Here is an 11452-nt window from a genome sequence, read left to right on the forward strand (position 1 = left end):
GTGAATCAGTGAATCAGAGTATCAGTGAATCAGTGAATCGGTGGATCGGTGAATCAGTGGATCGGTGAATCAGTGAATCAGTGGATCGGTGAATCAGTGAATCAGTGGATCGGTGAATCAGTGGATCTGTGAATCGGTGGATCAGTGAATCAGTGGATCGGTGAATCAGTGGATCGGTGAATCAGTGGATCGGTGAATCAGTGGATCAGTGGATCTGTGAATCGGTGAATCAGTGAATCAGTGGATTGGTGAATCAGTGGATCTGTGAATCGGTGGATCAGTGAATCAGTGGATCGGTGAATCAGTGGATCAGTGAATCAGCGAATCAGTGGATCTGTGAATCGGTGGATCTGTGAATCGGTGGATCAGTGAATCAGTGGATCGGTGAATCAGTGGATCGGGGAATCAGTGGATCGGTGAATCAGTGGATCAGTGAATCAGTGGATCGGTGAATCAGTGAATCAGAGTATCAGTGAATCAGTGAGTTGAACTCAAGAACTAGATCAACCTGATTCATGAACAAATCATTCAGAATGGTTTTGTGGCCTGGTACGTGGTACGTTTTGATAATTTCAGAGCTTGACAAACTCAGTTTTAATTGATTGCCGTGATATTAAAAGAATCAGCAGGAACTTCTTTACAGAACTGCTAAAGAACATTATAAATAATTATTCTTCTTCTTATCAAAGTTTTTATCTTACACCACAAAAACGGTGGAACATTTGACCAAAATAATCAAAGCACTGAAACCTGGTGAGCTGCCATCACAAACACGAGCCTCACGAGGGATGGACGAGGATATTTGATTAATGAAGCTTCATCTGCTCTGATCCAGCCAAATGCTTACAGCAAACACTGCTGCTCTCCAGTAGCGCTCTTCTGTGCTTAGCTCAACTGAAAACAAATCCCTGCATTTAATATGCTGTTTTTACATGAAGCCGTTCAAGCCCAATACAATTCAGCATATTAGCTTATTAAAGAAATCTCATTTAGGAGAGCAAATTGCCTTGGCATGAGCATAAATCAGCATCGCTGGAGGTTATTACAGATTGCACATCCAAACAGCTTCCACCAATCAAAGTGTTCAGAAAGTGATCTGTCCGTTCATTTTCTCAGGCTCACAGAGGCTTTCATTGCTCTTTCTCTCAGTCTGAGCCTCTTCAGGAGCCTGGGAACTTTCTGAAGATGCTCTTTGATATGTCTTCTAGTCTCCACTTCCGGAGGCCCAAAGTGTCTCTTATGAAAGACCTACTGTCTCTTTTACTTTTATTGGGCCACAACAGCATGTCGGATCTGAATCAGCAAATTTCTGCGCAGATCAGCCGGGAACCACTTGAAACGGAGGAGGCCATATGTTTTAGACACCGCACCATCTGGGTTTGTCTTTGACAGGCTGTTCCAAGCTTCTGGTGCATAATCTGGTGCATAATTTGGACCACCCACAACAACTATAAACATTACAGTTGCTTTCCAAATCAGCTATATGGATTCACTTTCTGAGGTTCTCCAGACAGCTCTGAATTTGAGAACGATGTGGAATTAGACTCAATTTGAGATTTGTCTTTCAATTTTGAAGCTGGAATGAATTATGAATTATTATCATTAATTATGAGAAAAATATATTTATTTTTCCACTTTAATGTGCAAAGTGCTGCTGGTTTGAAAAAAGTCTCTCAGTTTGGAAACCATGAGCTTATATCATAAATCAAATAGCTGAATTCAGGCATCAAGTGTTAAATGAATGAATGTAAATAAGTCAGGACCACAGCATCAATATAATCATTACTATTGTGTTTAAAATACACAACCATTCAAAACGTTGGGTCAGTATGATTTGTTATACTAGAAATTAATACTTTTATTGATCAAGGATGCATATTTTGGACTTTCTATTCATCTGTGAATCCTGAAAAATAAAATCTATCACAGTGTCCACAAAAATATTGTGCAGCACGACTGTGTTCAACATTGATAATAATCAGAAATGTTTCTTGAGCAGCAGATCAGCATATTATACTGATTTCTGAAGATCATGTGACACTGAAGACTGGAGTAATGATGCTGAAAATACAGCTGCGCATCACAGAAACACATTACAGTTTAACACATATTCACATAGAACACAGCTGTTCAAAATTATAATAATATTTCATTGTTTTTACTGTATTTTTGCACAAATATATGCAGCCTTGCTGAGCAGAACCGACCCCAAACGTTTGAACGACACAACATTAATGTCCAACACATTAAGTTCTCAGTCAAAACAGCAGAACAATTCATGTTGATGTCGTCAGCTCATAAAGCGGGTTTCTTACCCAAGGGTGAATGTAGATTGGGTCTCACAGGACACAATAAAGCTTTGTAAACAATGTCATTAACATTGCATGGTGATGTGTTGTCCCACACACATTAAATGGACAATTATGAACTGACAGGTGTTTCCTCCTGGGGTGCTGGACTCTAACAGCCAACGCTGCCCATCATCTCTGGAGCGAAGCCTGGACTATGATTGGGTGCTCTGCTAACTCACAGCAGAACCAGCTGGATGCGCAGATTTTATGATGTTGGCTGGAATGCACTGTGCCTCATGAGAATGAGATTTTTAAGCTGATCTTACAGGACTTTCCTCTGTGCGCGGTGTATATTAGAGCCGAATCAGCCGTGCATCTGAGAGCTTGCGTGTTTCTTGAGCTGTAGACGGTCTGATCCACACACAGAAATTCACTGTATCGTAAATACCAAAGGAAGCTGCAGTGGTTTTCTCCATTAAGCTTTTAACAGCCTAATCAAGATAGCAGGAAAGCCGTGATTAGCAGCTCAGATGATGTTTGGGTTTGCAGCGAGAGGTACTGGAGGTTTCGGAAACACTATCAGGCCGCTGATGTCCTGCAGTGAATTACAGTGATCTGACAGTGTGCCGCTGGTCTCTTCTTGCCCAAGCAACCAGTTCTTGGCCAGAATATGACCTTATGCTGATTAGTCAAAGATCTGGCAACAAGAGACTTTAACTTAGCTTACTTTTGATTCAAATGAGAAGGCAAATAAAACTGAAACGAAGCAGAACTAAATCATTTTCTGAGAGTAATCCAATGAAGGGAACACCCATGATTAAATCTGCAGTTCTGTGGTAATTCACTAAGAATGAAATGTGTCTTCTGAAAATTGCACATGATGTCCAAGTTGTTTTAATCACAGATTCAGTAATGAAATCAGTTAATAGTGCGAACACATGACAAATGAACTTGAACGTTTGTGAATCATCTCTGATCAGGCTAGTTTCAACAGAAAGGAGAGGTGTTCAGGCTGAAAACTATTTTATGAGGTGATGATTTCAAGCTCACGCTGTGAATCATACAGAAATGTACACTTTTTGGAAACTAAGTAAGAATGAATGTCCACCACTAAACCTAACCATCACTGAGGCGTATGCAGATCATATGAGATCATACAAGCTGATATTAGCCACTAATTTGCCAATATATAAAATAGTTATGAACTGCATGAGATTGTGTTGGTGACATGCACAAAAATATCCTTTCATTAACTTAATGCATAAATGCCTGTGTCAGCAGTTAGAGACCTCAATATTTACCATCAAAAACATTTATACAGGTTATTAAAAGTAACAAGCGCTCACTGACGCATCTGTTCACACTATCATTAAACATTCCCTGTAATTCATTTCACTTCCGTCACGTAGCAGCTCTAGAAATGCCAGCTTTTATTGTGTTTTTCTCCAGTGTGATTTAAGGGATGTATGGATACACATCTGAAGGCAGGAAGGTCATATCCGGTCTTTGATGGAAACATTAAAAACATATACACCCCTGCTCTAGTCCTCTATTGTCCAGAGCTGACAAGAACGTTCCACTTACTCATTTCAGCCAAACGACGTGAAAAAAGCACAACAACAGTCATGAATTCCATATGTGTGAGTTTAACATCGCTGCTGACGAATAGCTAGTTCACTGATAGTAACACTATTCACAGCAAACCAGCCAACACAGGTCCAAAATGTGCATCTACATACATTCCCACAAAAACATATAGAGATCGCTGCAGTTTCCAGCAGAAATGAACACCAGCATGTGAAGTGCTCGGGTACAAATCCGTTGAACAAGAGTCACGATAAAAGAGCTCTCTTTTAGAAATGCCTGGCATGTTTTTGCAAGAGGTCTGGATTGAAATAACTATCTCTCTACACAAACTCAAGCATGAGTCAGAGCTTAAGATTTCAATAATCAGCTAGAAAGGAACATTACAATTTAGTAGTATTAGAAGTATAAGTACTGTTCCATTATATAGTGTTTATATAATGTCTCTAAAATAAAAACCCATAGGAAGAAAACAAAATGTATATTTTCCGAAGGTGAAAGATCAGTGGGGCGTCTGTATGGCAAATGCAAACAATTAGGCTGAGTACAATGGGAGTGTGTTTTTTCTATTATGGCCATGGAACCATCCAGTCATGCTTTCCTGTTGTGGTTTGTGTCTCATGGACATTTCATTCGTGTTATTCCTTCTCTCCAGTCAGACTTCCCTGCCCGGATGGCAAAGATAATCCTCTGTTTGAACATTCCTGTTGTGATGACATAATAGGAAAAGGATAGGTAGGTACGAGTGCAAACTGCTATTTTAACCTTTTCATGCTCTTTGGAAATATGAACACTTAAACATCATCTGTAAGGGAACGGGGAGGATGGTACTGTATATAATATATATGTGTGTTATGAAGTGCTCTTGCTATATCTTAAGTGTGATGTAGACAGCAGGAGCAGCTCTGAGCAGACAGTGTGACCCAGGACAGGAGTGTGTTGATATTAAGCATACTGGAGATGGTACAGGATTGGATTGCTCAGCTGTTATTCTGATTGCACAATGACAGAAGATAAACAGGCCTCATTTGACTTCTTGGCCTGAAGGAAACAGTGGTCGTGTGCCGTGTGCATAACACAGCTAAATATGGTCATCCCTTTCTGTACGCACGGATTGTAATTGGTTAGAAGAGTGGAAACCACATTTTACAACCAAATATCACTCCAGAAACATTCAGGTAGCGACAATTATATTATATTAGGGTACCATCACATATCGCATGAATAAAAAAAATAAATAAAAAAAACGTATATATATATTAGTGCTGTCAAACGATTAATCGTGATTAATCGCATCCAAAATAAAAGTTTTTGTTTACATATGTGTGTGTACTGTGTATATTTATTATGTATATGTAAATACACACGCATGCATGTATATATTTCAGAAAAATATGTTATTTTATAAATTAAATATATTTATTTACAATGTAAATTATATGAATATAAATATAGAAATGTAAATACATGTAAATATTTTCAAAATATATACTGTATGTGTGTGTATTTATATATATACATAATAAATATACACCGAAAACACACATATATTATGCAAACAAAAACTTTTATTAAACTTTTGTTTGACAGCACGATAGATACACTCACACACACACACACACACACACACACACACACACCTGTCTTGGTAAAGTCCGTTCTGTCTGTGATAAATGAAAAAGAAGAGCAGGCACGGTGGTCTCTGACCGCTCATATCATTGTTGGATTTAAGCCAGTGCAAGGAGGAAGCGCTTTATGTACACTTGGATATTGATAAATTTGGAGGAAGAAGACAGCAAATATATAAACATATAAGGGAATAAACATGTAAGTACATAATAAAGTGTATTGTATATATTCAGATAGCTGATTCTGCTTACAAATGTGATCTCTATCTTCTTCAAATGTCTAAGGAACATTGTAAAGCCAAAGAATATGAAGGAAGTCCTTTTTATATGCAAACAGATGAGCAGGTGAATTACTTTCCCCTCGACCGCATTAAAGCACCTGGAGATCCTGTCAAAGCCTCAGAAGAACCCGCAACTACTGTGACTGTACGACTGTCAAACCTCAGAAAACCACAGCTAGATGTTACACAAGAATATCAACTCTACAGAACAAGAAATAGTGCTATTTCATCAGCTAATAATGTTGAGTGAAGATTTACAGTGAGCACAGAAATGACATGCTGCATAAAACTATTTCATTCACATCATTCACTGAACACCATTAGAAACTAACAAATTAGGTCAGATTATATAATTAGACTGGTTTATTAATCTCAACAACTCCTTGCATATTACACTGCACTAAACACTTTACAGCTACTAGACTCTTAAAATGAAAGGACCTTGACTGGCATTGAAGCGTTTCCACTGGACAAAAGATTCTTGAGATTCTTTCAAATCTTCTTCACACTAACACAAATTGGTTCTTTTAAGAACTGTTCACTGAAAGGTTCTTTGGGGAACCAAAAATGGTTCCGGCATTGCTGCAAAATCCCTATTTCGAAACTTTATTTTAAGAAGAGAAACTCCTCAACAACATAAGTGTGTCTCACACTATTAGGACTAATCAAAAACGTCTTTATTAATCAGGCTACAACAATATAACATAATATAAAGATCAGACGTGGACATGAAGATAGAAAGTTAATAAGCAAGAAGCAGTAAAGAGACCAAACGGAGTCTAAGATGTGAAGTTGCATCAAACAAACATCAGATTTAGAAAAGCAGCTGCTCTTTTACAGTACATTCAGAAGGCCGGAATATGAAATATTGGTCTGGCCGAGCGCTTCACAATCATCTATCATCATATATCACAGGAGCTCTGGTGAAATCTGAATCTGAAAGCTCTAGAACTGTGGGAGGAACATCACACTCTTTCCTCAAACTTAAAGCAATAGTTCACCTCAAAACTAAACCTCTGTTCATTTACCCATCCTCATAGGGTTTCTGTCCATGCAATGAAAGTCAATGGGGTCCAAAACAAATCAGTCTGCAGATGAACTACCCCAGTAAGTTCACACTCTGAAGCTTTTCTCCTGCGTTCGGTGTAAGTGAACTGCAGTGTTATTGAAGCCCGTTAATAACAGCCAAGCCATTCCTCAAAACATATTAAGTTCATTATTAACATAAAACCAGGTCAAGAATGCGATCCTTTGGCACGCGTCCCGTTTGGACCGAGTATGAACAGCTCTGCGTTATTTTACAGATGGAACACAATACAGCTTTTGTGGACATGGTGTCATTCTGAGGGAAGAGTCCTCCGGCTCCGCCGCTTGTCATAACAGTGTGACCGAACGAACGGAGTGATGTGCCAGCGATCGGTCATCATGAGGGTAACTGAGGTAAAGAAATGGGGTTCTGTGACCTTGAGCTGCCTCACCTGGACACAGTGTCTTAAAACTACCAAGGAGAAACTCTAGAAAAATAGCAAGTATGGACATAAATGAATAAATCATGTTGCAGCAACAGTTCATTGGGTTCTGCAGTGTCAGCGCACATCATCATCATCTTCATCACGCACATCTGAGCTCAATATGATTCATTCATTCACCTGTCTGTTCTGTCTCGTATCACCCTGAAGGGGTTTATTTCTTAATGATGACAAAAATGTCCCACTATTGCACAGCTACTAACAAAATACATCCACATGAAGCCTTGATTTGTACATGTAGCTACTCTGAAAGCGCGTGGTGTGGTCAGTAAAACATGAGATGAGAGGAAAGATCTTTTGCATTCACGAGCAAAACCCCCTTTTTTTAAGAGAATGCAAAACTTTTGCAAGTAAACACAAAAGCATTAAAGTAAACATTTTCCTCCCCTCTCATTTTTTCTTCTTCCACCATGTCCCCTTAGTGGCTCCGTAGATTTGAAATGAATCTTAAATTTAGATTACATTAAAGCTGACAGAAAACATGAAAACAATGTTAAAATAGTTTGGTGGTTTGTGAAACAGATTACTACAGGAATAAAACCGGTTACTGCAACTTCGGAACTCTGGCTCATTTCTGCGAATCGATTCAGTCGAAGTTCATTTCTAAGAATCGATTCAGTCGAAGTTCATTTCTAAGAATCGATTCAGTCGAAGTTCATTTCTGCGAATCGATTCAGTCGAAGTTCATTTCTGCGAATCGATTCAGTCGAAGTTCATTTCTAAGAATCGGATCAAAACAGATCGCGGTACTGTGACGTCATACGCCGATCATCTCGAACAAGCCTTATGAGTCAAGTTCACGCGCTCTAAACTTTTTTCCAATTGTGTTTAATTCATATGTGTGTTTTGTAAATGTATACTTGTTACAGACATGATTAAGATTATAAGAACAATCATTTAGAAATGAAATATAATTAGCTTTTACAAGTCGAAGTTCATTTCTGCGAATCGATTCAGTCGAAGTTCATTTCTAAGAATCGGATCAAAACAGATCGCGGTACTGTGACGTCATACGCCGATCATCTCGAACAAGCCTTATGAGTCAAGTTCACGCGCTCTAAACAGCGAATTTTTCCAATTGTGTTTAATTCATATGTGTGTTTTGTAAATGTATACTTGTTACAGACATGATTAAGATTATAAGAACAATCATTTAGAAATGAAATATAATTAGCTTTTACATCAGGCTACTAAAAGTACTAATTTACATCTCGCGAGTAATAAAAAGCTGTTGTTTATTAAAATCAATTCCTTTTCATTGACAGGAGAAATCTATCATAAAATCAGCTCATAAACACATCTCCAGCGCGTTTCATGCGTTACATTTCTGCTAAACGGTTATTAAAGTAACTTACATCATTAGTCCTCATAAATAGCACAACAACGCCATGACGCACGCACGCACGCACGCGTCGATTCTCCTGTAGTGAGTCAGTGAGTTGACTCGAGAACCGCTCGGACAGATTCAGCTGCGAACCGACTCATTAAAAAGACTCAAAAGAATCGGACACCCCACCTCTAACCACACTTTCTGCGTCTAATATAAACGTGTACGGCATAAAAAGACGTGTGGTGTGTTCTCTAGAACATGTGAGTGATGTGCCAAACCTGACTCAGAGTGCTGGAAGGCGATCCCAGGAGAACAGAAGCACACAGTCAGGAAAGTGATGGCTCTGCTGATGAGAAATAAAGATGAGGCGAGATGCTTGTCAGAAGCAGATGAGTGTGGCCCCATGTCTCGCTCTGTCACAGAGACTCTTCTGCTCCTGATCCAGCAGCTCCACTGGAACACAGCAGTCTCAGCTCATCCAGACTCGCTCAAACACTGAAATACGACCCGAGCTCCCTCCTCCTCAGCCCCCCTCACCTAGCAAACATCTGCTCGGGCTCCACGCTCTCCTCACATCTAAATCACTCTGCAGCATGTATGCATGAATGCAATCTAGATGTGGAGTGTGTAACGGCAGGCTGTGCTGTGTACAAGACCATGCTAATGAACAAGTAGTTTAGTTGTGCATCTATTAGAAGACAGATAGATATAATGTACAGTAGTCCTGAAATGACACAAAAGTGAATGGACGTCATTGCATCGGTTAATAAAGTATTAAACCAAGAGCTACAAGAGCTTTTCTCAGAGCTCATTCTGAGATGTTCTTCTTCTTTTTTTCTGATTAGCCTATTTTCTGTTTTAGTACATGTAAGTTCTTACAGTAAGTTGATTCTGTGTCCCAGCAGACGGACCACGGCTGTAATTCATCTCATGAACACGACCCGCTTACATCTGAGCTCCAAAAATATGCTGAAATACTCTTAATTCTGAACAGCGTGGAGAGACTGGGGCTAGTTGTCACACATGATGTTATCACATGAGCAAAGTATAAAGGCTGAAAACATGTTTATGCATATGCTACCTTCCATTTTTGCTTTTTAATAAACAGATTTGCGTGTTTTGAACTCAATTTTTGCTTAAAAGCTATTAAACACCACACATTTAACGGCTTACTGTACCCATATAGTGTTACAACAGGCCTTGACTTCACCTATATAATTAACTTTTTATTTTATGTAGTCAAAACTTTAAGCTATTTACCTATACATAATTGTATTTTTAAATAACATTATAATTAAAATTTAAATTAATCACAAATAAATAAACCCATCCTTGTAATATACACTACAAAGTGAATTAACATTAAAATGACTGTGTATATGTATTAAAGAGTGACTTTATTATCCAGATACATTCTGGGGCCTTAAACATAGCATTACATACAAAATAGCAGATAAAATATTGATTACTGAAATAAGTAATCTTATGTCTCATCAAGCAGATGTTCTAACACACTACAGTGTTTAAGAGTGAGAGAATCATCATGTCTGTGTGATTACTGCAGCATCTCGACACTAAATCATTTACACCCAACAATTCTGCTAGACGTATCTCAGCGGCTCAATCGTTCAGCGTTCAGCTAAGCTGATGATTCTGACAACTCTCAGCTCTGAGATCACGTCTGCATGTCCAAGCAGTGAGCTGCTGTGTGGGATATATTTCTAAATGTGTGCTGGACAAGCATATGAAACACATGACACATGACAGCGAGTGAGTGAGTGATTTACTGGATGCTGTACGGTTGTTTAATGGCCATCACCTGCAGCTGTGTAACACTGAAATCCTCAGACGTCTCAGATGAGTAAACAGCTGATTTTAGAGCTGTGCCAGACGTCTGAGGTTGTGTTGCTCCAACAGTGAATGTGGCAATTCTCGATGGATCTGCATGAAATCATTTTTCTTTCAGATTTGAGGATGACAAGGACTTTCCTAAAATTGCTGCCCAATTTTTAAGGGTATTACACCATCTGCAGCAACAAATAGGAAACATATTTTGTGCTTGTGGATACTGAGATTTGATGCATTAAAAGATTGTTTAAGGATAATGACATTATGCAAGCCAATTAATCAGTAAAAGCTTAGTGACAGCAAATGTTTTTGCACATTTTTAACTTTGCCAATAACCAAACATGGCGCTGGTTCTTGCTTGTCTCAAAAGTGAAACAGCTTCAATTCAATTCAAGCTTTCAAATGACTTCAGAAGAACTGAATATTTTATAGTATTTTTATTATTATTATTATTGGCGCTTGATAGTCCTTAAAGGAATAGTTCACCCAAAATGAATGTCTTCATCCGAGACGTAGATGAGTTTGTTTCTTCATCAGATTTGGAGAAATGTAGCATTCTGTCACTGCAGTGAATGGGTGCCGTCAGAGAGCCTTCACTGGAGCAAGTGTTATTATGGATTATGGACTCAATGTATTTTAGTTAAAAGCATCTTAATGCTGGATGTGTTTCAGCTTTTGTCTTCTCCAGATGTGAACTGATGGACTGGAGTGCTGTGGATTATTGTGATGTTTTTAATCAGCTGTTTGGACTCTCATTCTGACGGCACCCATTCACTGCAGAGCATCCATTGCTGAGACACTGATGCAGTGCTACATTTCTCCAAACCTGATGAAGAAACAAACTCACCTACATCTCAGATGGCCTGAGAGTGAGCACATTTACAGAGTTTCATTTTGGGGTGAACTACTCCTTAAATAGTTTGATTATGTAAAAAAGAGCAGCATGAAGATTCCTCAGAAT

The 11452-nt window shown here is 38.7% G+C and overlaps 1 protein-coding gene across 1 annotated transcript in view; it reads right to left on the reverse strand.

The window, feature by feature from the left end:
* LOC107566169 (collagen alpha-1(XV) chain-like) overlaps positions 1–9166 on the reverse strand; it is a 26015-nt gene extending 16849 nt beyond the window's left edge. Inside the window, exon 1 of the mRNA XM_016251547.1 lies at positions 8922–9166. Within this exon, the coding sequence (XP_016107033.1) occupies positions 8922–9048 (127 nt within the window). The 5' untranslated portion in view covers positions 9049–9166. The remainder of the gene's footprint in view (positions 1–8921) is intronic.
* Between the last annotated feature and the right edge of the window lie 2286 nt (positions 9167–11452).

The sequence above is a fragment of the Sinocyclocheilus grahami genome, unplaced genomic scaffold (genome assembly GCF_001515645.1).
Source record: "Sinocyclocheilus grahami isolate Dianchi unplaced genomic scaffold, SAMN03320097.WGS_v1.1 scaffold1053.1, whole genome shotgun sequence".
NCBI lineage: Eukaryota > Metazoa > Chordata > Actinopteri > Cypriniformes > Cyprinidae > Sinocyclocheilus > Sinocyclocheilus grahami.